This window comes from Micromesistius poutassou (genome assembly GCF_964030765.1).
Source record: "Micromesistius poutassou genome assembly, chromosome: 11".
Taxonomy (NCBI): domain Eukaryota; kingdom Metazoa; phylum Chordata; class Actinopteri; order Gadiformes; family Gadidae; genus Micromesistius; species Micromesistius poutassou.
In genome coordinates this window covers 18,506,999-18,532,326 of record NC_140281.1, presented here as the reverse complement: position 1 = coordinate 18,532,326, position 25,328 = coordinate 18,506,999, and the positions used below count along the sequence as shown (strand labels likewise).

At 43.5% G+C, this 25,328-nt stretch overlaps 3 protein-coding genes across 3 annotated transcripts in view; 2 read left to right on the top strand and 1 right to left on the bottom strand.

Moving 5' to 3' along the window:
• Positions 1–12,602, top strand: part of LOC311355560 (V-set domain-containing T-cell activation inhibitor 1-like) — a 204,691-nt gene extending 192,089 nt beyond the window's left edge. The window contains exon 6 of the transcript XR_014637468.1: positions 12,305–12,602. The gene's annotated coding sequence lies outside the window, so the exon portion shown is untranslated. The remainder of the gene's footprint in view (positions 1–12,304) is intronic.
• LOC311355463 (CD276 antigen-like) lies at positions 2,757–6,369 on the bottom strand (the record flags this gene model as incomplete). Its single annotated transcript, XM_084475220.1, is given in 6 exon segments — positions 2,757–2,800; positions 3,523–3,636; positions 3,912–4,178; positions 4,484–4,602; positions 4,604–4,790; positions 6,258–6,369. Coding segments are annotated over 6 exon segments (843 nt in total).
• A 7,137-nt stretch (positions 12,603–19,739) lies between the features above and the next one.
• The window catches only part of LOC311355396 (brefeldin A-inhibited guanine nucleotide-exchange protein 1-like), a gene marked incomplete at its 3' end in the record, with an annotated part of 31,906 nt that continues 26,317 nt past the window's right edge, over positions 19,740–25,328 (top strand). Inside the window, exon 1 of the mRNA XM_084475167.1 lies at positions 19,740–20,025. Coding sequence (XP_084331293.1) covers positions 19,905–20,025 — 121 coding nt within the window. The 5' untranslated portion in view covers positions 19,740–19,904. The remainder of the gene's footprint in view (positions 20,026–25,328) is intronic.

The following is a 25,328-nucleotide window of genomic DNA, read 5'->3' as shown; positions in this document are numbered from 1 at the left end:
TGAGGTTCCTCTTTTGCTCAGACATATAAGTTCCCCCCCTCTGTCTTCCACTGTGTATCTTCTGTCCCGGTCGTCCAGAGCTTAGCAGAAAAACCATCTGACTCCAGTGCATCAGTAGCCCAGCTCTTGAGACGGCATGAAGATGTGGACGGCTTCTTCAACCAGAGCAAGCTGTGTCCTGTGGCTGCTTGTATTTACCATGATCATCCTGTCTGCATCTCAAGGTAACATGGACTGTGTGTGTGTGTGTCTGTGTGTTTGTGTATGCAGGTGTGTGTGCATGTGTGTGTGCGCGTGCAAGTGCGGTGTATGCATTTGTTTTCGTGCAGTATTGGTTTGCATTCATTGAAAAAAAAAATAAGTCTCTTTTCATTAGTAATAAACAATCATCAAATCATAAAGCAGTCCTCAGATCACTTCCAGTGGCACCGACCAGCGGGGATCGGGTGTGTTGAGGGTTGGGAGAGATGAACCGACCTGTGCTCTGGTTGTGTGGTTTCAGTGGAGGCCCAGGGTCAGAGGGCGATGGCATGCTGCCCATCAGCCAGCAAGGCGGTCATACGGAGCCCCGTGTTAGAGTGCTACGTGCAGCAGGCCCACAACAGCGAAGACTACTGCGGCATACAGGCCTACATGTAAGACCTGATGATGACACATGCTTTTTTTCCCGATCTCCCGTTAGTTACGCAAAAGCGTTGTCGTGACACAAGTGACAGTTATGTGCACCCCTGGTTATAGAGAAAGATATCTAACAACGGGTGGTGATGTCACCAAGCTTTTTAGTGTTCAGCTAGACTCTTCATGTCATCTTATTGCATTGGAGGCTCAGGGTTAGCTCTGTGCTAGCTCTGTGTTAGCTCACAGGTAGCTCAGGGAGAGACACTGTCAGATGCATATGTGTTTGGGTGTGTAATACATGGAAAGTGACCCTGTTTGATTCTCTCCAGCCTCGTTACCACCAGTGGCGAAAAATTCTGCGTGGATCCGAGAGCCCGGTGGCTCAAACAGAAGCTGAAGATGCTCACCAAGGTGAGTGTCATTGTCACCCACTGACTCAATGTGTTACTCCCTTAGTTTAAGTTTAGTCATGGAGATAGGAAGAGGATAAGGGCCACATAGCTTTGTTGAGTTCTGAGTTTTAAATCTGAATTCTGAGATTAATTAGAAATTCTGATTCTTGGGATTATTTTTGGAAGTTGGCAGAATCGTACGCCTGATATCTCTCTCTCTCTCTCTCTCTCTCTCTTTTAAGAGGGGAGTGTCCTGCCAACCACTGCTGAGGGCAGAATGATGACCACGCCACTTATCTACACTGCATATTTCATTGATATGAAAAAATGATATAATTTCCATTTATTTATTATTTATTTATTATTTATTCTGCATTTTTAAACCTATTATTTTTTACATAAATATCCTTCACAATGCATTTAATTTATTTATTATTTATTTATTTATTTTTTACATTAGAGTTGGATTGGAAAATAATTAAAAATATTAAAAAAAATAAAGTGTCAGTTAATTTTTTTTATCTGAATTGTTTTAGTGTGGTTTATGAAAATGTGGAATTGTAACTGAGTAGAATAAAGTTGGAATGGTTGAATAGGAGTTCATCTTTATGTATATATTTATATATAAGACGCAATAATGTGTACGTTTGAGCCATCCCCACTTAGTAAACACGAGACTTTTGAATTCAAACAACTCAATATTCTGAAAACACTAACTGGTTAACTGACCCAACTAGCGTGACTTGATTTACGCATATTACCAGTGCATTAAATATCAATCAGTTGATCTTAAACCAATTCATAAAAATGTGTCTGCTCAGCCTGCTGTTTATTTCTTACTGATGTGTGACTAAGAGGGGATCTTCTGTGACTGACGGTTATATTTAGGCCTACCGTCTGACAGCAGGGCTATTGTCTGTAGCTTCGTCTGGCTACTGGATGACTGGAAGTCCCCTTCAGCTGAGTTTAGCAACCAAAGCACAACAGTAAACTTTCTGAGGACAGCAACTCAGATCACCACTTTGATCGTCAGGATGTGAGGCGACCATGTGGACACGTGGTGTCCAGCCATATTCCAGTTCAGTCTGGAATCTTTTCTCCGCCATAAATTGAGCTGTAATTTAAAAAACGATCCCTTCTGCAATGTGGAGGTGGTATTACTACAAATTACTTTCAAGTTAATCTCGAAAAGAACTGACAACATAAATCACGTGTGATTTATGCTTTCACCTCTTCATCAATGATAGGCTACGATGCGTTTTTAGCCTACACTGCCAAATATGCCCGTCTTATGCACGCCTTTTTCCCGGCATGGTCCACGCATTTACACTGCCCGAGATAAATTGCCTGCTTGAGCTAACACCCCAATTTACCCTCCTGGACCCAACACACATTGCCAGTTTCATTTTTGATGTTTGATCTGCAAGGTTGCCAACTTTGGGTTTTTGGCCAGAGTGAGGCTCTAGAATCTTATAATGCTTAGGCTACATTGCGGCAGGACGGGATTGTTGACAGGGGACGGGACAGGGGGACGGGACGGGGGGGTTGGATTGAGTGTTGGATTGCGGGTGGACGGGATTGTTGACAGGTGGTGGGGGGGGGGGGGGGGGGGGGGGTGATGCTGAAAGAGAGAGAGACGGTGACGGGAGGAGGGATCGTCACTATATATATATATATATATATATATATATAAATTATTATATTATTCCGATATTGAAATTGGGAATCAGCAGTTGGGTGAATGGTCTAGCAGCACTTGCCCTGTGACACGTGGGACCCGAGTTTGTGTCCTGAGTAAGTAATAGAATTGTTGGCGTTGGCTTAATTTTGTAATTCCCTTCATGTCAGAGAAAGTAGGCCTATCAATTGACTTTTTATAGAAATATAAAAATAAATATGAAATATGTCTTATAATTTCCCTAGAACCCAAATATAACTTGCAAAAACCCATGGTAAAGTTAATGTTAATATTAATGTTACTGATAGGGAAGCCTTTGTCACAATGACAAAGACAATGCTGCATGGGAAATTGTCAGCCACATAAATTCCATTCAGGTGAGTATGAAAAGTGAATTGATTTCTCCAGTAATCAGCCAGAGCGCCACGTAGGACATGTATAAAATAAACAGTTGGCAATGTCTGTTTGAAGCAGAAGTATATCAGAGAACTCCTTCAACTCTATTCATCCAGATACACGTGTGTCTGCACTCCTGGAATCTGCACTCCCTGACAACCGTCCTCTTCCCTGAGGCTGCTCAGCCCTCTAAGAAGGCTCCCTTAAATTAAATGTGAACGTTGAATCCTGGCCTAAGAGTAAAAACAGAGTTATATTAATAATAGCTTCATATTATTCATATATTCTTCATATATTCCTACATAAACCGATGGTGACGATTAAAATGATTGTGCCCTAGAAGATCCCTCTGGGGACAGAAAAAATAAATGTTGATTATTCTTTCTATAATTAGAATGAGAATAATAATAACAATGATAGCAAGAGACATCCTAATACCCGAACGGCCCACGAGAAGCCGCGGCCCTTCTGGCATCTGCCCAAATGCCAGACCGTCCAGTCCGTCACTGCAAGGGAGTAACAACTCACTCTCGGGAGCACTTTGCATTGGAGCTGATGAAGATAGACACACGAGTAGGTGGACAGACAGACAGGCAGACAGTCATACAATATATTGTTATGAAATCTTAATTGGACCATGACAACATTTAGTAGATGTTGCAGACCACAATATCTTTACAAGACACATTTGAAGCAGTACTGTCTTATGTTAGCAATAAGCGAGCCTGACAGATCACTTTAAGTTGCCACCATTGGAAATTGGATTGCACCAGATCTAATCTATGCTTTACTTCTGACTGTTGCTATTCTGATATTCAAAGACTCACGTTTTATCCTCAACGTGGCTTTCCTTGCACTGTGTTCATTTTGGACCGAGCAGGTATAGGTCGATTCTGTGTCACTGTAAACAGTCCTTAAGAAGCCGCTGATGTCATAGAGTCCCTGGTCATCTTTATGGACATCGAGTGTGGTCTGGAGGACAGTAGCCGGGTGAGGACTGACGGACCAGGTGAGCTGTGGTCTTGGGTAGATTCCTCCAGACTTACAGGTAACAGTGTTGTTTACTAGCACAATGTCCACTCTAGCAACAGGAGCTGCAACAACATGGTCCGGTATTAAAACAAGAAACTCAAAGAGCAAACGTTTGCTCAATACAACGTTTACATTTATTTATAAAACGGGTGGCTTAAATCAAGCTATCTGATTGGTTCCCAACTGTTGTATAATGAGTGTATACACACAGCTATCATGACAACCATTCAGTTTACGCCGTCCCTCCGCTGCGTGTCGGGATGGACAACTTCCCTTAACTGTGGTATAATGAGAACATACCACAGCCTGTCGTGATCTATTGCTTAATTATAGGATGACGTCCTATAGAAATAGAACTTGAGCTCACCTCTCACTGTCAGGCTGACGAAGGCCATCTGGTCGTTCTCTGAAGTGCTGGCGTAACACTGGTAACTGCCCTGGTCCTGGAGGTTCACCCTGGCCAGACGCAGGGATGCGTCGCCCCCCTAAGATCAGGGAAGTCCTTCCCTCGTAGAGAGTGTCCTGGTATTCCAGTTGGTCCTGGTCCTTGTAGTAGGCGTGGACCAGAACGTTCTGCCAATTCATCTTGATCCAGTGGAGGGTCGTATTACTGTTTGGCTGGAAGCTGCAAGGCAGCACACAGCTCCCCCCAAACACACAGCCCACCTCGGTGTCTGGAGATTGAACAGCAACTGGTCCATACCCTTTTAAAACACATAGGGGGGGATCCATATTGAGGGATGAACACCCGTATAGTTTTTCATTGCTATTAAATAAATAATATGCAATAAATTAAAACCACATGAGAATCGTAATTATTTTTTCCATTTGGGAACCAAGTACAATAATACAACATATAAAACAAATGAAAATATTCCCATCTATCTCATCCTCCGGATGGCCTACAGTCGGATTAGTCTGACGTGCAGCATTCTCCTTTCAGAGCCGTTGCCATTGCATATTGTCATAGTGATAACTATTTAGAAGTTAATCCCTGTATACAATGTGATGCATAGACGCAGAGCTGCCAACTCTCACAGTTTCACCGTGTGACACACGCTTTTGCCTGTTTACACCATAGACATTATAAAGAGTAGACGCCGCATCGACCGCTACTGTCAACTGGCGCTGACGAGCCGTGGGGCCGCCATCTTGGACCTGTCGACCGCTCCACTCAGTGTAATCTGTTTGGCTGGTGCAATTTAAGTCAGTGCATGTGTCTTCAAAAACTAAACGGGGACAGGTAGTTTTTTCTGTATTTAGCCAGGGACAGGCAACCAAAAACGGGGACGTCTGGTCACCCTATGATATGTGATGTAGGCTATGATAGGTATTTTGCAAATCACACACTATAAATATGATAGAGAATCAGAAACAGGGGCAGTAAATTCAGCTATTTTAATACCTTGAAGAAACAATGAATATATATGATTAGGCTATATATATATAAGCACATAAAAGTTTTTGTATGAGCTAAAACCCCTGAAAGAGGACTGTTTTGCAGAGCTTCTTTCTCGTGCTCCCTTTGTGCAGTTAGTTAAGTTAAATTCAGAGGCAAAAAAATCAAATACGTTATTTCAATGCATAAATATTCAGTGCTTAGAATTCAATGGTTGTTTTTTTTCAAAACCCAATGGCACAGATTTACTTCCATACAACGTTAACAAACAAATAACAAACAAATACTTGTGAATGACTGACTGCAAGGCAATAATCAGGCAGGGTTATCCTGTTTCTGTATGACTACAGTTCAAAAATATATAATTGTCTAACCCTAATCCCCTTTGTATCTGACAGAACGCCACACATCCAGAGCAGAGAGGAGGTGGTCTGTCAACCACCTTCACAAGGTGGTTGACAGACCAGAAAAACAGGATGTTACTCATGTTTAATTAGTAATGGTGACAAAATGACATAGTTTGCCATGTCAACAATTATGGGAGACATATCCCCAGGTTTAGATTTACATTTTCACCTTTAGATCTCCAAATAATCATAAAAAAAATAAATAAGGAATTGTCTCACATGTTAATGATCATGTGAGACATATCCCCAGGTTTAGATTTACCTTTTCACCTTTAGATCTCCAAATAATCATAAAAAAATAAATAAAGAATTGTCTCCATATTAGTCAAGCTTACCTCCCTGAACGAGAAGGACCTCCACCAGAAGAAACACGGCTGTTCGAAACAGACCACTTTTGAGTTCTGTCATCTTATTCTTCCTTCGTGCCTCTTGAGCCTCTTGCTGCATGACAATTCAACTTGACTTCAGTGGAACATTAACATGACCGGGAGAAAGAAAGGTGTTCTTGAACATGTTTCAGGGCCACTCCTTCCTCTCTGCCATTGTTATGAACTTAACCCCCAAGGGGAAATCCTAACCTTAAGTCTTAAGAACAGATCAAATCAGCCAGAGAGCGAAAAGGAGCCTGAACTATCGGGTCTCCCCATGGTACGACTGGCTCGGAAGCCGCAACAAAATATGGAGACAGACCACAGAGTTTACTTTCACGCATAAAGGTACATGTGAAAAGGTCTTGACAGTAGCACATGTTGTCACAAGAAAGCAAGCCCCCTTCTGAGGCTGAAGGCATGACTTTTAAAGGCAAGGCAAGGCAACTTTATTTATATAGCACTTTTCATACACAAGGCAGACTCAAAGTGCTTCACATACTCAAAGTGCTTCACATATAAACATTGTCATACAATAAAAGAAAACAATAGATATGTAAAAAAGTAAAACAGATAGAAATAAAGGAAAAGTTAAAAAAAAAACATTTTAGAAAGGCAAAGAAAAAAAATGCATTTTGGAAAGTGAGAAAATAAAGGCAAAGTTACTAATAAAATAAAAAATAGAATCATTGTAGATTTAAGATTTAGCAGAAAGCTAAAGCAAACATAAAAGTCTCCAGTTTTGTTTTAAAAGCTGTCAGAGTTGGGGCAAGTCTTAAATCCTCTATTTATTCCAGCTATTTGTTGCATAGTAACTAAATCCTGCTTCCCCATGTTTCGTGTTGACTGTTGGGGATAATTAACAGATTGGTCTCAGAGGATCTGAGTGGCCTCAGGCTTATGTAGTGGAAGCATATCAGTTAAATATTTTGGCCCTAGACCATGTAGGGATTTATAGGTTAGCAACATGATTTTAAAATCAATTCTCTGACATACAGGGAGCCAATGTAACGATTTAAGAATTGGTGTAATATGTTCACATTTTTTGGTCTTTGTTAGAACTCTAGCAGCAGCATTCTGAACAAGCTGTAGTTGCCTTTTTTTGGGAGACCTGTAAGGAGACCATTGCAGTAATCAAGCTTGCTAGTGATAAAGGCATGTACAAGTTTTTGTAAGTCTTCGGTAGACATGAGCCCTCCAAGTCTTGCTACGTTTTTAAGGTGATAATATGCAGATTTTGTAACTGATTTGATGTGACTGTCGAAATGTAAATCTGAATCCATGATAACCCCTAGATTTCTGGCTTTGATTGAGGTTTTCAGGGACAGAGAGTGAAGGTGTTGGGTAACTTTAAGCCTTTCGGTTTTAGCACCAAATACAATTATCTTGGTTTTGTCCTCATTTAGTTGAAGGAAATTTCGGCACATCCAGTCTTTGACTTGCTCAATGCACTGGCACAACAGATCTATGGGCTGATAGTCATTTGGTGATAGCGATACATAGATTTGCGTGTCATTAGCATAGCAGTGATGGTCAATATTGTTATTTTGCATGATTTTCCCTAGTGGGAGCATGTAGATGTTGAATAGAGAGGGTCCTAAGATTGAACCTTGTGGGACTCCACATGTCACGTTTGTTGATTCTGAAACAAAGTCGCCAATGGAAACAAAGTAGTTCCTATTTTGTAGGTAGGACCTAAACCAATAACCTAAACCATTAAGACTGTGCCTGAAAACCCCACCAAGTTTTCTAATCTGTCCAAAAGTATTGTATGGTCTACAGTGTCGAAGGCAGCACTGAGGTCTGTGGTATTTAAGAGTAGCGTTTACTTAGCTTACTATAAAGGATGAAACAGAGCTTTGCATTATGTTGCTTTATTGCTGGAGAACTAAACAGAACTCGCGCCCAGGGCATCACATCCGGTTGGCGCTTATACTACCGTAATGATGTAAGCAGTACGTGCAAGCTTATGGTAAACATTAACATTGATTCAGACTACTGGCGTGATCTGAATATTACATCACTTCTTTTTTTTTTTTTTTACTTGAACTCAAAGTTGTCTGTTACTTCCACTTCTGGTTACTCATTAACTAAACATCTACTTGGTCTGTAAACAACATTAAACACTATGAAATAAACAATCAAATTGCTTCAGTGTAATGCATCAAGTAAGTGCTTTCTGTAACATATTTCAGCCATAATATTCTCCCATAGCCACAGTACCGAGTACATATAACTAATAAGCTGTAACACTTGCGCATAGCCACAAGGGGGTAGCAGCTGATCATACATAGATGAAGGGGGCGGGCTTTTAAAGCCACAGAACACGCCCACCTCTACCTGCCTATTTAACTCGGACTCCGCCATCTTAGAATCAGAATCTCTTGGGCGGCGTATCCTTGATATCAAGCTTAGAGACACTCCGCGTGTGTTATATACCATCCCTCTCCTTTTGTTTCATAGACGATAGACAATAGACCAAAACCTTAACCAAATAAAGTGAGTTAAAAGCGATCCTGTCTCGGCGGCCTTTCCTGGACTAAAATATCATAACATTTCACAAATGCCATTTCAAATATAGAACATAGAATCACCTTTGTAAACACTTTCAGATTCAGAAACTTGTCTACTACTTGTCTATCTTTTTTTTTTCATTACTGAGCACTCTTTTCAAACTTTAGCAAATTCAGTCCATTTCACAGGCCATTTCTTTTTTCTTTTTTCTTTTTTTTTTTAGTCCATGTTGCCTGTTTTCTCAGGCTGTATCAAAGTCATTGAGGTACTGTGGAGGCTGTCGGTGCCTAGCGGGGTACCTTTCCAACACTGGGACTGTGTCAGCGGTGACTTCTCCATCCTCTTCTGTTGCAGATGTGTTACTCAGGCCAGGGTTGAGCTTTTGGCTTGTCACTCTTGGACACAGAGTGACAAGTTGAGTTTCTTGTCACTCTGTGTCCATTCCACTCAGCCATGACCATAGAGCCCTTGACGGTGGTCACCCTGTACGGCTTAGGATTGTAGGCTGTAGTAAGTTTATTGTGCCGGGGTTGAGAGCACAACACCATGTCACCAGGTTGGAGAGGGTAAGGCGTAGCGTGACGGCGCGTGTCCAAGTACACCTTCATTTTGGCTTTGGCCTTGCGGTCTCTCCGGCGAAGATCCTCGTCTGGTCCGATAGGTGTGCTCACTGAAGGCATCTTTGTGTGTATCTTGCGCTTGAGCAGCAACTCAGCGGGTGATGTTGTTGTTGTGCTGTATGGTGTTGCACGGTACTCACGTAGGAATGTGTAGAGATGCTGCTTCCAGGGGATATTCTCCATGTGGGCAACACAGGCACTTTCCAAGTGTTCTCATGAACCTCTCTGCAGTTGCGTTTGCCTGAGGCCATAGTGGTGTGATTTTTTGATGGTGAAACCCCATGTAGGCCGCTAACTTGCTGAACTGCTCACCGTTGAAAGGGGGGCCGTTGTCAGTCTTCAACGTTCTGGGGATGCCAAGCATCGAGAAGATCTTGTCCATGACAGGGATAACGTTTCTGTCCTCAAGTCTCATCGTGTATGCATGCGCGCAAATGCAGACGATCTGAAACACACCTATTGTCATGATCTTTCTTGTTCTTGTGTGGTTTAGGGTTTGTTCCCCCCTTGTCCACCAGATGTCACTAGACTGTTCAGTTCCCTCACCTTCCATCTCCAGCCTGCATGAAGACCTTCCCCTCACCTGTGTGTCCTTGTCCGTCTTCCCACCTGCAACTCATTCCCTGATCACTCTCTCCCCATTTATACTGGTTCACCTCCTTAGTGTTTTGTCATGTTCCTCGTGGTTCCCCAGTAGTGTATTGTTATTTCTGCCTGTTCACGGAGCAGAGATCGTTACTGGTTTTATTAGATCCCTTTTTGTTTCATCCTAAGTTGTCTGTGTTTGGATCTATCCCTCTTTGTTCCTGCTGCCCCGCCAGCACCCTACCCTGACAATCATCTTCCATTTCCGAATTCTCTGTTGATAACATTATATAGAATTGACCTCGAAAACATTAGACAAATGAAGGGGCTCCTTTCACAGGGCTCTTAAGAGGTATGATGAGTGCTACATAGGTTTCTTTCAGAATGTGGTCCTTAATTGACTTTTTCCACACTTATTTTATTCATATAGCGTGTAGGCATGATAATGACTATCTCCTTTTAGATGTTATAGTAAACAGTCTGGTGAACCCTTAACACCATTACAGGCCGTTGGATAATATCCCAAACCAAAATGTAGTATAACTACGTTAGTCCACACACTGCACTGGGCAGTGTTGTGATTCAGACGGTCGTGTTACTGATGGTGCTGGCCGTCAGGGAGGTAAGCTGGACCGAATATAAACCGTCTCTCTGGCAAACCTAATATCAAGAGTTCTTCTATGTTTGGTTTGTAATGCTTGATATTTGGACTAGCTGGTTTTGAAGTTAGTGAGATATAGCGAAGTGCCTTGTGTACAACCACCTAACTTAATAGTTATTACGTTAATTTGGTCACATTCAGGTGTTTATTTTGCTCTGCCATTGGCCTTTTCATGCCTATTTTGTGTGCTATGTAGTAATGTCAGCTCATTGGTGTAAGACACATTTTCTGCTGCTGTCAGTGTGTTCTTTACACAGACCTTGTGAGGTGTGCGTGCGTGTGTGTGAGAGATAGAGGAGAGTTTCTTTGTATACCACATGACGTCATAGTTAATAATTAGGTTACGGCAACACCATTGTTGTGCATGAACAGTCTAAATGTGTGTATGTATGGTAGCAAGTCATAAATCTCCCATGATTATTGCTTGGCTGACTGTCAGTTATGTTCTTTGTAAGGTATGGCGAGTAAAGTACCTGTACATTCCACCTATGATTGCTTTAGCTACGTTAATTACTTCAGGATTCCTGATGGACAGGTTGGTTGCTTTTCCGCCATTGGTGTGTGAATGTGTGCATGAATGGGTGAATGTCAGTCAACATTGTAAAGCGCTTTGCATAAAAGCGCTATATAAATGAGGACCATTTACCATTTTACCATTTACCAAATTAACCCAATAATCTGACCCCTTTCACCTACAGTCATGGAATCCTGTAGACATTTGTATCTCCTCATGTTGAGCAAATGTTCTTAGGAAACACAGAACCTGTAACAAAATACCGGCTGGACGTCCAAATTAGCCCAATCAATGTTAGGTGACTAAAGGCGGGGTTAACTTTAGTCAATCATCACCAAACTTGGTGTACTTAAAGAAGCATAGGTATAGGTTAACCTGGCTAAGGTTCATCCAAATAAGACCATATGGGGTGTTACAGCAATTAATTGAAAACTTTAAATACTCATGACCTTTTGACATACGGTCATGAAAGTTTGTTGGCCCATCACCAGATCCAAGCTGAGGCTATTCCATCATTGTCAACCGTATGCAAACAAAAAAGGTCTTAATTGTCTTCGTCTGGGTCTTTATGGTCTGCGTCACGGCCTTAATGGTCTATCAGCATCTTCATGGTCTGTGTCAGGGTCTTAATGGTCTGTCAGGGTCTTAATGGTCTATCAGGGTCTTATTGGTCGGCTTTAGGCTTGGCACCTGTAAAATGCTGCTTGCAGCTTTGATCGTTATTTGTTATTATTCTTATTCTTATTATAGAAATAAGAAAAATCATTTTCTTTTTCTGTTTCAAAGGGATCAGATATCACACTTTGGATCCAATTAGGAGGAATTTGGATTTCTTTATTCATCTCCATCTTCCTCATCTGTTTACTTTTAAAAAGGTTTTCTTCAGGTTTTTTTGCTGCATTATTTGCATTATTTTTATTTTTTAAATATATTTTGCATCTTTTTTATAATTTTCACTTACATTATTTATTATTATTATTATTTGTACATTGTTTTATATCTTTTGTACATCACGCTCATTTTTTAAAATTTAAATTGTTTTTACCGTTTGGCCAAAAGAATGAGTTCAATTAACAAAAGTACTGAACCCTCTCCTCAGGAAGTCGTTCCTCTGTCTGAGGTAAACGGTTCAACCTCCTGACTTCATGACCCGTACCATCAGACACAGCAGGGTCACACTGGGTCGTGGGGACAGGATTCAACGTTCACATGTCATTTAGGGGAGCCTTGTTAGAGGGGCTGACCAGCTTCAGGGAAGAGGACGGTTGTCAGACTGATGATTGGACGGCAGTCAGGGAGGCAACTTCAACACTACAGCAGGGACGTCCACAGAGCTCCCTTCCAGGAGTGCAGACACATGTATCTGGATGAATAGAGTTGAAGGAGTTCTCTGATATATTTCTGCTTCATCAAACAGACATTGCCAACATGGTGTATTATAGTCTGCCTGTTGATCTCATGGAAAAGCAACTTAAGCTTCATTTTAATGGTGTAAAGGTAAAGGTTGCTCCTATGATTTTTTATTATCATTGTTCATTTTATTTGTATTATAATGTAATAATCAGCCACTTTTATATATTTTAGGAAACTATCTGTAAATGATGTCATTTGTCTTTGTCTTCACTGCCTCACTGTGGGAGGGTGTTAAAATGAGCTTCACCTCAAACACACGGTGCCTCTAGCACAGATTTGTAATGTTGTACCCATTGAGTTAATGGTGACCACATTAAATTAAATTAATTAATATACATTTTAATCCTCTATTGCAATACTTTTCAATGTTGTTTGTTTCATTAATTGTTGTTTTCAGCTGATTCATCTTTAAAATGTAAATTAAGAAATTTCAGGCTTGAGAACAGAAGGAATCCCTGAATGGATCAACACTGATCTGTATCAATTCGTCTTTGTAGAGCAATGCTATGCAATATATGTCATCCATAAATCCTCCAGAGTCTACATCATCCAATGCTATTTATTAGCAAGTACCAACTGAGGACCAGGACCAACTGGGATACCAGGACCCTCTCTACAAGGTAAGGACCTCCCTGTTCCATGACCAGATCTCAGGGGGCAACGCATCCCTTCGTCTGGCCAGGGTGAACCTCCAGGACCAGGGCAGGTACCTGTGTTACGCCAGCACTTTAAAGAACTACCAGGAGACCTTTGTTATCCTGACAGTGAGAGGTGAGCTCATGTCCTGTTTTAACCGGATGTCACCCTATAAAAAGAAAACAACCATATTTAGCAAATTAGCTTTAATGCGGTACAATGTTGTTGTAGCCCCTGTTGCTAGAGTAGATCATGGGCATGCTAGTAAGCCACACTCTCACCTGTCCTTCTTGAGCAAGACCACAGCTCACCTGGTCCGTCGGTCCATGCCCAGCCACTACCCTCCAGAACACAACAGGGACCCATGCAGAGGACAGTCCTTGACAATACGTACGTCTTTTAATATCAGAATGACAACAGTCAGAACTATAGAGTGAAGTATCTACTGCCTCATATGGGTGTTGTGAAGAAATTGCATTCTTAAACGTCCCGCAGAAATGTCCTAGACGTTATTGGTCTGGGATTTGAATTCCCCATTTGTCAAATTTGGAAAATGGCACCTATGGTCCAACTTCCTGCCAATTTCATAACAATATCTTGTGTATGTCTGTCTTTTTGTCCACTCATGAGTCTTTCTTCATCAGCTCAAATGCAAAGTTCTCCCAAGAGTGAGGTGTTACTTCCTTGCAACGCCTTGGGGCTCGGTGACATCACCTGGACCTTCAACCACGACCAGACCATCCTCAGAAGACAAGCAGGACAAGAGAAGCGAGGTGGAAACAGAGTGGCAGCAGCATGTCAGAGACCTGTCTGAATCAGGCAGCCTCCTGCTGAATGTGACACTCATCAGCCCAGAGTGTAAGGTTCTAGTCAGAACAGAGACCCAGATGCAGAGAGAGAGAGAGAGACACAGGACAACAGGACAGTTCAAATCAAAGTATTAACTGGAAATAAGCTAGGCTAATTAACAAAGGTAAGTAAAAATAAAACAAACAAGCTTATCAAACTTAGGAGAGCAAAACCAAAAGGCTCATTGGTAATAAATCCAGAAACGGCCGGACAGGAAAGATAAAACACAAGGGAGATCAAACATGAGCTATCAGGGCTGGTATCGGATTGCATATAAATCAGGTTACAAGCAGTCAGAGTCTGAAGGGTACTTTAATGCAGGTATGGCAAAACCAAGGGGAAAAGAGTAGGACGAGAACCAGTGAAAACGAGAATGAGGGGATGTGTCAAAGAGTGAAGGGACGTAAAAGCTCTTTCGAGCAGAACAAACAACCAGTGGACTGATTCTGGAGGACCATGATGAAGGAGAAAATATAAGAAACATTGACAATCATTGACGCAATGATAATCCTGAAGGCATATTCGTCTAATTTGCTCCGTACTGAGCAATAGACCCTTTTCCCAGAACTGTCATCGCAGGGTAAACACAGGTGTAGCCCCCCAACATTAACGTTGGGTAGGTAGGTCGGTTTCATATGTGGGTCAGGCACCAGCATGGTCAATGCAGTGGAGGGATGTAATATTCAAAAAGCGAGCAACGGCGCCCCCCAGTGACTCGGCTGAGTTACACATTTCCTGGGATACTGTTTCATCTGTCCCACTAACTCCCTAAAGAAACATCACATTAGGACAGTAGAGCGGTTATTTAATACAGAATAGTATTTCTGGTTTGGTCTCTTCACTATGCCTTGTGTCAAAGTCACCGCAATGGTGTACATTGTCTTATTTTACAAACACTATTCATTAATAGGCCAGTAACGTGATAAGTCACTATATTTCACATGAAGCAGGCGATCCATGCTGCCGTGTAGGAGATCTACAGTGTGTGTGTGTGTGTGTGTGTGTGTGTGTGAGTGTGTGTGTGTGTGTGTGTGTGTGTGTGTGTGTGTGTGTGTGTGTGTGTGTGTGTGGATGGCTTGGTTTAACCTGTGGCATTGATGCAACAGGTGTGCAGCCTCATCCAGCACCCAAGTCCAATCAGTCTGACTCGGGCCAGCTGCTTAAACCAGCCATCATCCACACACTCCACAGATACACCACAGATACATTTGTGTCTCCTTGATGGAGCTTTTTTCACATTTTAATTTTTTGAAGGTTTTATCTTTTTCATTGAAGAGCGAGATAGAGAGGAAGGCATGGTAGAGAGAGGGGAATACATGCCCGGTGAACCACAGGAGAGCCCCCGATGAAGATTATTGGTCAGCATCTGAGTGGAACATCCAATAGAGATAGAGTAAGACGTGCAGGAGGCGGGACATCTCGTTTTGTTTGGAGCACATCCACGACGTTCAAACAGCCACACATCCAATCCTATTGGAAGTGTGCTCATATCTCTTTCCTCGTCTATCCTTCATTCCACGGTGAATGTGGAGAGAGAGAGAGGGAGAGACGCTGTATCAGTATTCCTCCCGTCTCCACCTGTAGTCTCACACAGCTGAGCCGTGGTCACAACAGGGACGCGAGAGAGAGACAGGACGGGAGAGAGAGAGAGAGAGAGAGAGACAGGACGTGGGAGAGAGACAGAGACCGGACGTGAGAGAGACAGGACGGGAGAGAGAGAGAGACAGATTTGGGACATAAGACATAGAGAGAGAAAGACATAGATAGGACATGCGAGAGAGAGAGAGAGAGAGAGAGAGAGAGAGAGAGAGAGAGAGAGAGAGAGAGAGAACATAGATAGGAAATGAGAGAGAGACAGATAGGATATGAGAGAGAGAGTGAGAGACATAGATAGGACATGAGCAAGAGAGACGGATAGGACATGAGAGAGGGAGAGACATAGATGGGACATTAGAGAGAGAGAGAGACAGAGAGAGAGAGAGAGAGAGAGAGAGAGAGACAGACAGACAGACAGACAGACAGAAATAGGACGTGAGAGGGAGACTCATGGGACCATCTGCCAAAGCGTGGACGTCATTCCCTGACTCAGAGGCCGTGATATCTGTTCATAGGATCGTCTGTATTTATTCACGGTATTCTCCAAGAGAATCTAAAGACTCGGAACATCTGTGTTCTTTTACACACAGAGAACAGCGTTGTAGTGTCAAACACTGGCCACTAGATGTCAGGGTAAGGTCTCTGTTCGAAGCCGAGTCAAAGGCACGTTAACCTTGGCTCTAGTCTGCTTACTGAGCACGTATTAGGAGTATTAGCTAAGAGCCAATAAAGCCATACACACACATGCACCCCCCCCCCCCCACACACACACACTACTCCCTTGTGTGTGAGGATTAGCCTACTGTACTAGAGACTACTGCCTTGTGAACTCACTTCAATCGGTTCACATGCCAGCCCTGACACATCTTGAAAGGTTCGACCATGAGGCCTACTCTTCAAGCTTAAATTAATTAAAAAAAACACCTGACTTAATTGTTTGGCTCTCTGAACTCCTTCCAGTGTGACGACCGGGTGAAGACACGGTCGTTTTGGATGTGGTATAATTTCAGCTGGACTTGGACCACCATCTTCATGAAGACCACCTGTCTCCATGTAGAGTACAACACACAGGGCTCAATGCTCTCTATATAGAATGTGAACTTTGGCTTTAGCTAATAAAGTTAGGTTCTGGAGAACTAAACTGTGCGTTGAGTTTGCGAACATCAACATTTGCAAACGTCTGTCCAATAACATGGTATAATTGAAACTAATTCAAGCCGTGTGGTAATTTCTGTATCTTCTACAGACGACAGTCCAGCAGATACTGGACTGTGGCTCCGTACTACTAATAACATACAGGAAGATGAAGTGTGTTTGATTTCCCTGCGAAGGACTCGGTGACGGCTGTTCAGTGATATTAACTAACTTTGTTAATAGTTTCTGTGTGAAGCGCAGTTCAGTCCTACAGAGCACTCACACATACGCACACACAAACATAAACGCAGAACAATGCACACAAACGCACACTGTGCAGAGCAACTCACCCTTTCCATTGAACAACTCATTTAATGAATAACTTTTTCAAGGTAGTACTTAGTTAGTAGAAGTTGTTTGGTCTTCAGTCTTAAAATATAACATGACACGTTAAGATACATTTCAATCATTTCACTGCTTCCTGATACCAGCAGCATGACCATCCCCAAGTTGCTATACTCCTATGACGCAAGGTGGCAAATGTATACTAGCATTGTTGGCAAGTCTCTCACACCGTAACACACAACCCAGTTTTAAAGGTCCCATGTCATGCCACCAGGTGTGAGTGTGATTAACCATTACAAGCCGTTTTGAAAATCTGGCTCTTATGACATCACAGGTGGGCATGTCCACCTAGATGTGTGCTGGATAGATGAGCAACGTTTGCTACAGTCCACCGGGTAGGCTGGTAGACTGATCTATCCGTCACACATCTAGGTGGACACGCCCACCTGTGATGTCAGAAGAGGCAGATTTTCAAAAAGGCTTGTAACGGCTAATCACACCACACCTGGTGGCGTGTCTCCTGCTGGAACCCTCCTGCTCCATGTCGATTCCCCAGTTTCTCACTTGCATACACCCTTCACACACAATATAACATTGACACATCTTAATTTATTTATTATTTTTATTTATTTATTTTTTTAAAGAAAAAAAAAAAATGTCATGGGACCTTTAAGTTATAAAAACAGAGTTCTTATGGTACGCCCTCTGTGGTGCAGTGTGTGCTCGCTGTACACTAGATACAGGCCAGTCTTGTTTTTGCACTCCTCATTTACATCCCCACTCCCAGTGGGTTATTCTGAGGCAGCCTGTGTTAAGTACAATGGTGGCTAATCTAATCCTAAAGAGCAGGCAGGCCACTCAGAGGAGACCGGAGCAACAGAGCAACATCAGTGATCGAACATTATTCATAAAGAGACACATTACAGCAGGGTACATTTGTTTGCCGTTCATTGACATTAGTTCATGTAGTAATAAAGATAGTTTATTATATAGCATCAGCATAGGGGTTAGGGATAGGTCTCTGTATGATAGTTCAGTTGACCTACAACCGTTCTGAGCAGTAAAACGTGACACATCAGCAGCAGACATCTTGGTTGTTTGTGCAGTGACGTCGCTCCGATGGTACTCTCCTCTATACAGTCATTAAACCCACCCCATATTAGTTCTACACCTGTGATTGGCCCGACTCAGGCCAGGTCTGCCTGTGAGCAGTGGGTTATGGTTAAGGTTAACCCTGACCCTCTGATGTATGTAAAAAATAAACACCTTGGTTAACATGAACACCATTAGTAAACATGAACACTATCATCTGGTAAACATGAACATACGCCATCACCTAGTTCACATCGACACCATCACAACATCATTAGTAAACATGAACACCATTAGTAAAAGATCCCTAGATCTTTAATTAATTGTAATTAACCATTAGTTAACTGTTACTTAGCTTCAGTTAGTGTTTATTACTGCATAAACAAATGTTACTTGATGTAATTTTTATGTAAAGTGTTCTTATTATTAGTTAGGGTTAGGGTTAATATTATTCATTAGTGTTTCGTTGGATTCTAAGCATTCATTTGGTAGACATGTATCCTGACATCGGTCGTTGTTTGTTTACTGTGACTGTGTTCTAATATTCCCGGTAGATTTGCCACCAGTGGCAACCTGGGCATCGTTCCTCCCTCACGGGGCCCATTCCACCCCGGTCCAGTAGAGGGCGCCTCTCCTCATCCTGACACGCTACTATTAAGGGATTTACACACTTTTATTAAAAGGGACTTACAGTGAAATCACGTCAGGAGCAGGTCAGGGATCAGCATCTTTCACAGGGATACCCGGGTGGAGGGGAAATCCCTTCCCCTTGTATGGAAACAGCACATCACTGACTAACTGAAGCCTTTTCTACAAAATCTGTTATATATAAAGTCTACAACATAAATAAATATGTAACTATTATGTAACTACTATAATAGTAATACTATAACTATTACACTATACAGGCCCTGCTGTCACAACCAATAACCGAACAGCCAATAGCCAAATATCCACAACATGAGGAGAGTTCCTATAATTAGGGTTACATAGAGCACCAGTTTGGCTGTGGGACCTTTAACAAATCCTTTAATGAATCCTATCCTATTACACACCTCTCACAGGCCATGAAAACCACATTGGGTCACATTATGAACAGTGATGGAAATCCACCTGTAGCATGAACGCTGTTTCTTTTTACATGAGGTGTTGATATCCACTTAAAGCCCCTCCGGGTCCCCTTAGAAGACTGACGCTGTTTGTGTTAGGTATGGACGGTGTGTGAGTGTGTGTGTTATATTATCCAATAATAACACATTAACACACGGGAAAAAAATACATGATAAAACTATTATTTAAAATTATTTTCTATTATCTTAGAAAACTTCTTAAATTGTCATAGTATCTGTAGTCGCGGTTCCATCTCTCTCTCTCTCTCTCTCTCTCTCTCTCTCTCTCTCTCTCTCTCTCTCTCTCTCTCTCTCTCTCTCTCTGCAGCCGTCCTCCTCCTCACGGTACGTGACGTAGTTTCCTCTGTCCAACATGGCGCAGGCAGGCTGTTAACGGCCATCGAAGGGATTTACCCCACCTTACGTGTGTATCTATGTGTGTGTGTTAGGGGCATCGATCCAGGCGTGCCGGTCTCGTAGCTCGGTGCAGACCCCGGTCCAGACCCCCGGGACAGCCTCACGGTCCCGCCCCGGTCTCGGTGCGACATGTATGAGGGCAAAAAGACCAACATGTTCCTCACCCGGGCGCTGGAGAAGATCCTAGCCGACAAGGAGGTCAAAAAGGCTCACCACTCCCAGCTCCGGAAAGCCTGCGAGGTGGCATTGGGTGAGTGACATCATATATATGATATATATCATATATGTGATATATATCATGTTTCTATGGCTGGTATTGTTCCGGTTCTGGCCTCGCTGGTTTGGACACGTCATGCCCGGAGTGCTGCTCCGCTCCTCGGCTACAATGTCGCAGCGGCGCGGTACGTCCGCTCCCGGTGATACCGGGCATCGAGCCCGGTTCAAAACCCTCGTTTTTATTAGTTTGAAGTTTGAACCCATGCGGATCCTCAAGGACGAACAGAGTTCGGGTTCGGATCCGAGCTGTGTGGATACCATCCCCCAGAAAACACGGAAATGGTGCAAAACGGGTGGGTGGTGGTGGTGAGCCGGAGACTCTCCCCCGGCGGACAGGCCGGGGAGGGATAAAGTTAGGCCGAAAAACAACGCGTGTCATTGGGCTGGTGTTTATTTAGATATACCTCTGAGCGATGCTTCTAATATGGAGACCGCATGAGGCGATGGCCCGGCGTCGCTTCCTGGTGATAGGGGTCTCTGGGTGGGATAGGGGTCTCGGGTGGTGATAGCGGTCTCTAGTGGGGATAGTGGTCTCTGGTGGGGATAGGGGTCTATGGTGGGGATAGCGGTCTGGTAGGGATAGGGGTCTCTGGTGGGGATAGTGTATACTATTGAAGACATATTGCCTAGTCATGTGTGTGTATGTCTACTGTTTCCCAGGAACTACCTGGACCTCTATGCAGGTTTAAACTCAAAATCTCATACTGTGGTGACATTTGACAGCTGTCACTGCATAGCAAGTGTATTACAAACAAAAACGTTCCTCCTACTTTCATCTTAGTCTCTCTCTCTCTCTCTCTCTCTCTCTCTCTCTCTCTCTCACGAGATTTATTGACATGGAAAATAAGCATTGCTATTGATATTCATAGGTATATTCTCTGTTTATCTCTCCCTTACATTGAGTTTGTGAGTTCACAGCGTGCACATCCCTCCATATTTAATGACCAGATTGTTAGTAAAAGCTCAGATTGTTCGGCTTCTTCTTCTTCATGCACAAGTCGTGTTCTGTTTCCACACGAGGACGTGTGATGTTGCCGGATCCTTGACCGGGGCCTCGTCTGTTTGGGTCTGTTTTGCTATGGGAGTAATTTGACTCTCCCAGAAAACAATGGCAGACAGCCAGAGCCCTCGCTGCCCTGATGCCGTCTCATCGCTAGCAGTCGTTTGACGTTTAGGGAAGTTCAAGGCTTCAAGGCTATCCCAGTTTGTCTGTCTGTCTGTGCTCCCAGTTTGTCTGTCTGTGCTCCCAGTTTGTCTGTCTGTGCTCCCAGTTTGTCTGTCCTCCCCGTTTGTCTGTGCTCCCAGTTTGTCTGTCTGTGCTGTGCATCCAAGTTTGTCTGTCTGTGCTCCCAGTTTGTCTGTGCTCCCAGTTTATCAGTTTTAACAGCAAGTATCCCCTCTATTCTTCTCTCCACTCCGTTGGGAGGAGAGCCGAGGAGATGCAGGGTGTGAAAGGTTAGGCGAGGACAGTCTTGGAAGCGGTGAGGCTCTGTGTGGAGGTCGCTTAACATGCAGGATTAGTGAGGCACGTGTTAGTTGGCCGAGTCTCCGAGGCTGCAACACAATCCCCGGCTATACACTTACCTTCTTCAGGGATTGTTGTCCCTATCTCGCAAGATAAGGCACATCTACAACAACACAGAAATGTAATCCCCCCCCCCCCCCCCCCCCCAAGTATATATTTATTGCTGACGACACTGAATATTCTTTGTGGTGTTGTTGTTTTTTTCACTCGTTCACTTGTGATGACACGTGTGGTTCATCCAGAGACGAAGCGCAGGAACAGGAGCGACTCCAACGCGGTCGCCTGCATATCAAAACAACTGGGTGACCCAGTACACTGCGTTACGTAATCTCCTTGGAGTGTGTGCACGGAGCGCAGAGCCATCTCCAAGAGAGGGGGGGAGAGATGGAGGAGGTGGTGGTGGTGGTGGATGGAGTGGGTGATAGGGGAGAGAGAGAGAGAGAGAGAGAGAGAGAGAGAGAGGGATGGAGGGAAAGGGGGAGAGGGAGGGTGGGAGGGAGAGCATGCCAGTGCCGCTGTCCTGTCCGCTGCCATTGTGAGTCCTTGTCACAGTGGTCCACCAGTCCAGCCGTGAACTGATATTTCTATTTTAGTTTTTGTTAAAGCAGCTAGATTTGTAATACTCCTCTATTACCAGAGTTACCTTGGTAGTGCACATAAAGTCATTGATTTGATATTTGTGCCTATTTGGTCGTAAAGTTTAAAATAATGTCACAGTATTCGCTCCACAGGGCTCGACTGAAATATCTATTGGCCCATAATATCTGCTGATTTGGTTCCAGAGTGCTATCGGTTATCCGTGGAAATGCCACAGACGAAGGGCTCGTTATAGGGCATAAGAAACAGCATAGTTTGCGGGCTTAATACCACCAGATTATCTCAATGTCTCAAAGACAAAGAATGTTAGGTCCTTTATATCCTTAACTGCCCCACCACGGTCCACAGTTCACACTCAGGGTTCCCCACAAACATTTTAGTGGTGGGGTGTCTCCAAGTAGGCATTCAATACTTGAATGCCATTTAAGGAATTATAAAATATATAAATAAAGAAATTGCCTATGAAATAAAGTTTTTATTTTACAAGGGACATTTTTCAAATGGACTAGTTTTATTTATTTAAGGGGCCTTTTATCTTTTGGACTTTTATTTCATATTTCCACATTTATTTATTTCAGGGGACTCTTATTTCACATCGCCACATTTATTCCCCAGCTCTTTTCATTTCCGTCTGTTATACTCAAGTTCGCCCCGCTCACATATCTCAGACCAAAGCACCACACTCTGCTCTCTGAAGTGTGAGAGATCTGGCCGGGTCTTCCTGGGTGTACCCCTGCATGGCCCCAGTCCCCTGTGGACTCCCAACCTCACGGCGAGGCCAGACCCACCCTCCAGACCAGTTGTTTAGTGGTGTGTGTACTGCCAAAGTCGGACCAACTTTAATAGTCACCACCGCGGGAATAAGACCAAATCGGCGTATTTACATGTAGAGACGAAGAGTGTCTGATTGTAGTCCGCCGACCTCTGGGTTCCCCAGGTTGTCATGTGGGTTTCCGGTACCCAGCTAGTAGTACTCTTGGGCATGGCAGTACCATGGCTGTATTATGAGGTATAGGCTGTGTTGGTCTGGCTGAAAAGGCCTGGACCAGATGGGAGGGGCGTGGGGGGGAGAGATGATGATGATGATGATGATGATGATGATGGGGGGGTGGTCTACATTCTGACTCCCCACCGTGACCCGCCTCCTCAGACGATGTGAAATGCCATCGCGCGTCGGTCCGTCCACGGCACAGTACCGGTTGAATTCCGCACATTTTTCTGCTCTCGTCCTTTTCTTTCCTTCCTGTCGACGAGGGGAGGAAGAGGAGGCAGAGGAGGGGGTGATGTGTGTAGCGCCGTAGCCGTGACCCGGGGTCGTGTTATCCTATGTTGTTTATCTCATGAGATCACGGAGGGAGCTTGTTCTAGTGTCCTGCAGAAAGGGCGGCCGTACCCTGGCACAAAGGATAAAAGTGCACGTCTGAGGGATAATGGTGGAATATGAAAAGGTCCCCTCTGGCAGCCACTACTCTTCCAGAGGAACAGAGGCAGAAAGGCCATTTGGTGTATTGCCCGTCGTGATGTGATGTTCCTGGCAAGTGGACTTGGTCTTCTTTGGGTTTTTAAAAGCCCTATTTCCGTCCCTTTCTGATCTGCTAAGTTAATGTGGTTCTGCCGCAGATGTTATGGTTGGGGGGGAGGATCATTTACTAAGTGCAGGGATGTGACCTGAGATAGGATAGTGTGGTTGCTTAAGATGGTTAACTCCCAGCCAAAAGATACTGGGTTTGATCCCCAGTCTCCTTCTTTAGGAGAGACGCCTGACTCCTACTCCTTAGTCAAAAAAGTCACAGTTTGGTGAAAAACTATCAAAGTATAATACTGTGAAAACCCGCAAATAGAAAGTGTACGTACCCATAATTCACGTGAGGGATTCTTTCTCACAAGCTACCCAGCGCCGCTGAAGCTAATGTAACGCGATGCCTGTGTGACATATTTCACCTGAATAAGGTTCCATCGGGAGGGACTTGGCGTCTCTATATCATGAGAATCCACTGTAGCATTTGATAAGGCGTCTTCTAAATGATTCACTACAGTAGAACAGGTCTGAGCACTGGTGTTGTGTGTCGGCTGTGGGATCATGTGACCCAGGATCAGGCAGTATCTCTGGTGCTGAGGTACCACCTGACCCAGGATCAGGCAGTTTCTCTGGTGCTAAAGTACTTTGGAATAGAGCAGAGGGCAGCATCTTCAAATCCGGTTGCACAGAGAGGCTCCCTGTGACACTTCCTTGGTTCTTATCGAATCTACCTCGACCTGTGCACTTGTGTTCTTTGGTGCCTGCTGCTAAGGGCAAAAAGCAAGACAAATAAAAGGTCTGGTCTGTTTGAAAAAGAGCTGGACACACAGTTTTTCTTAGCTGTACAAAGAGGCAGTGTCAGTCATCAGTTGTATGTAGTCTCAGAGCCTATAGTGGAGCTAATGGTCGTCTGAGGATGTTGAAACCTGTATGTAAATGTCTCGCTATACAATCCAACCGTCACTTGAGGCCTTTTGCTTAGGGCTTGGGCTGCTTTGTTGATTTGGAGGCAGGGGGAGTGGTCGTTCTCAGGTGGCTGGTTCCTTGGCTGGCGTTTGACATTGTTGGCTTTTTGTTTGCATATTTTCACTAGCCGCTGGGCTCCTGTTGTTCAAAGAGAAAAAGATGTATGCCGATCGTCTTTCAAATTGAATGATTTACAGCTCTTTTTAGGGACTTTTCACGATTTTAAGATCCAAATAATTCAGAGTCAGTTGGGGGCGTTCTTGAAACAGGTTTTCAGAAGCATAAAATAAACACAATGTTATCTAAACATCAAATGTAATCAGTTTAAAGGTCAAGCCCATCATTGAATTTTCCTGAATTTGCTCTACTGCACACATTCACAGGTTCTTTGTTAGGCCAATAAACATGGCCAATGCAATACAGAGGAACATGGCCAGTACCGGTGAAACTTAATACTCCTACACCTTCAGTGTGACTCTCGTTTGAAGGTTTACAGCCCTCTTCAAAACTGAGGCAAATTCTACGAGAGCTTCTTTACTCAGCATTTTCTCAATGTCTACATATTTTGTTCATATATTGTTCATGTACAGACAAAGATCCATCGGTTTCAAAGTAGCTTTTGAAACCGTCTCATCACTTACTTGAGATAACCGACCCATTTGTAGAAGTT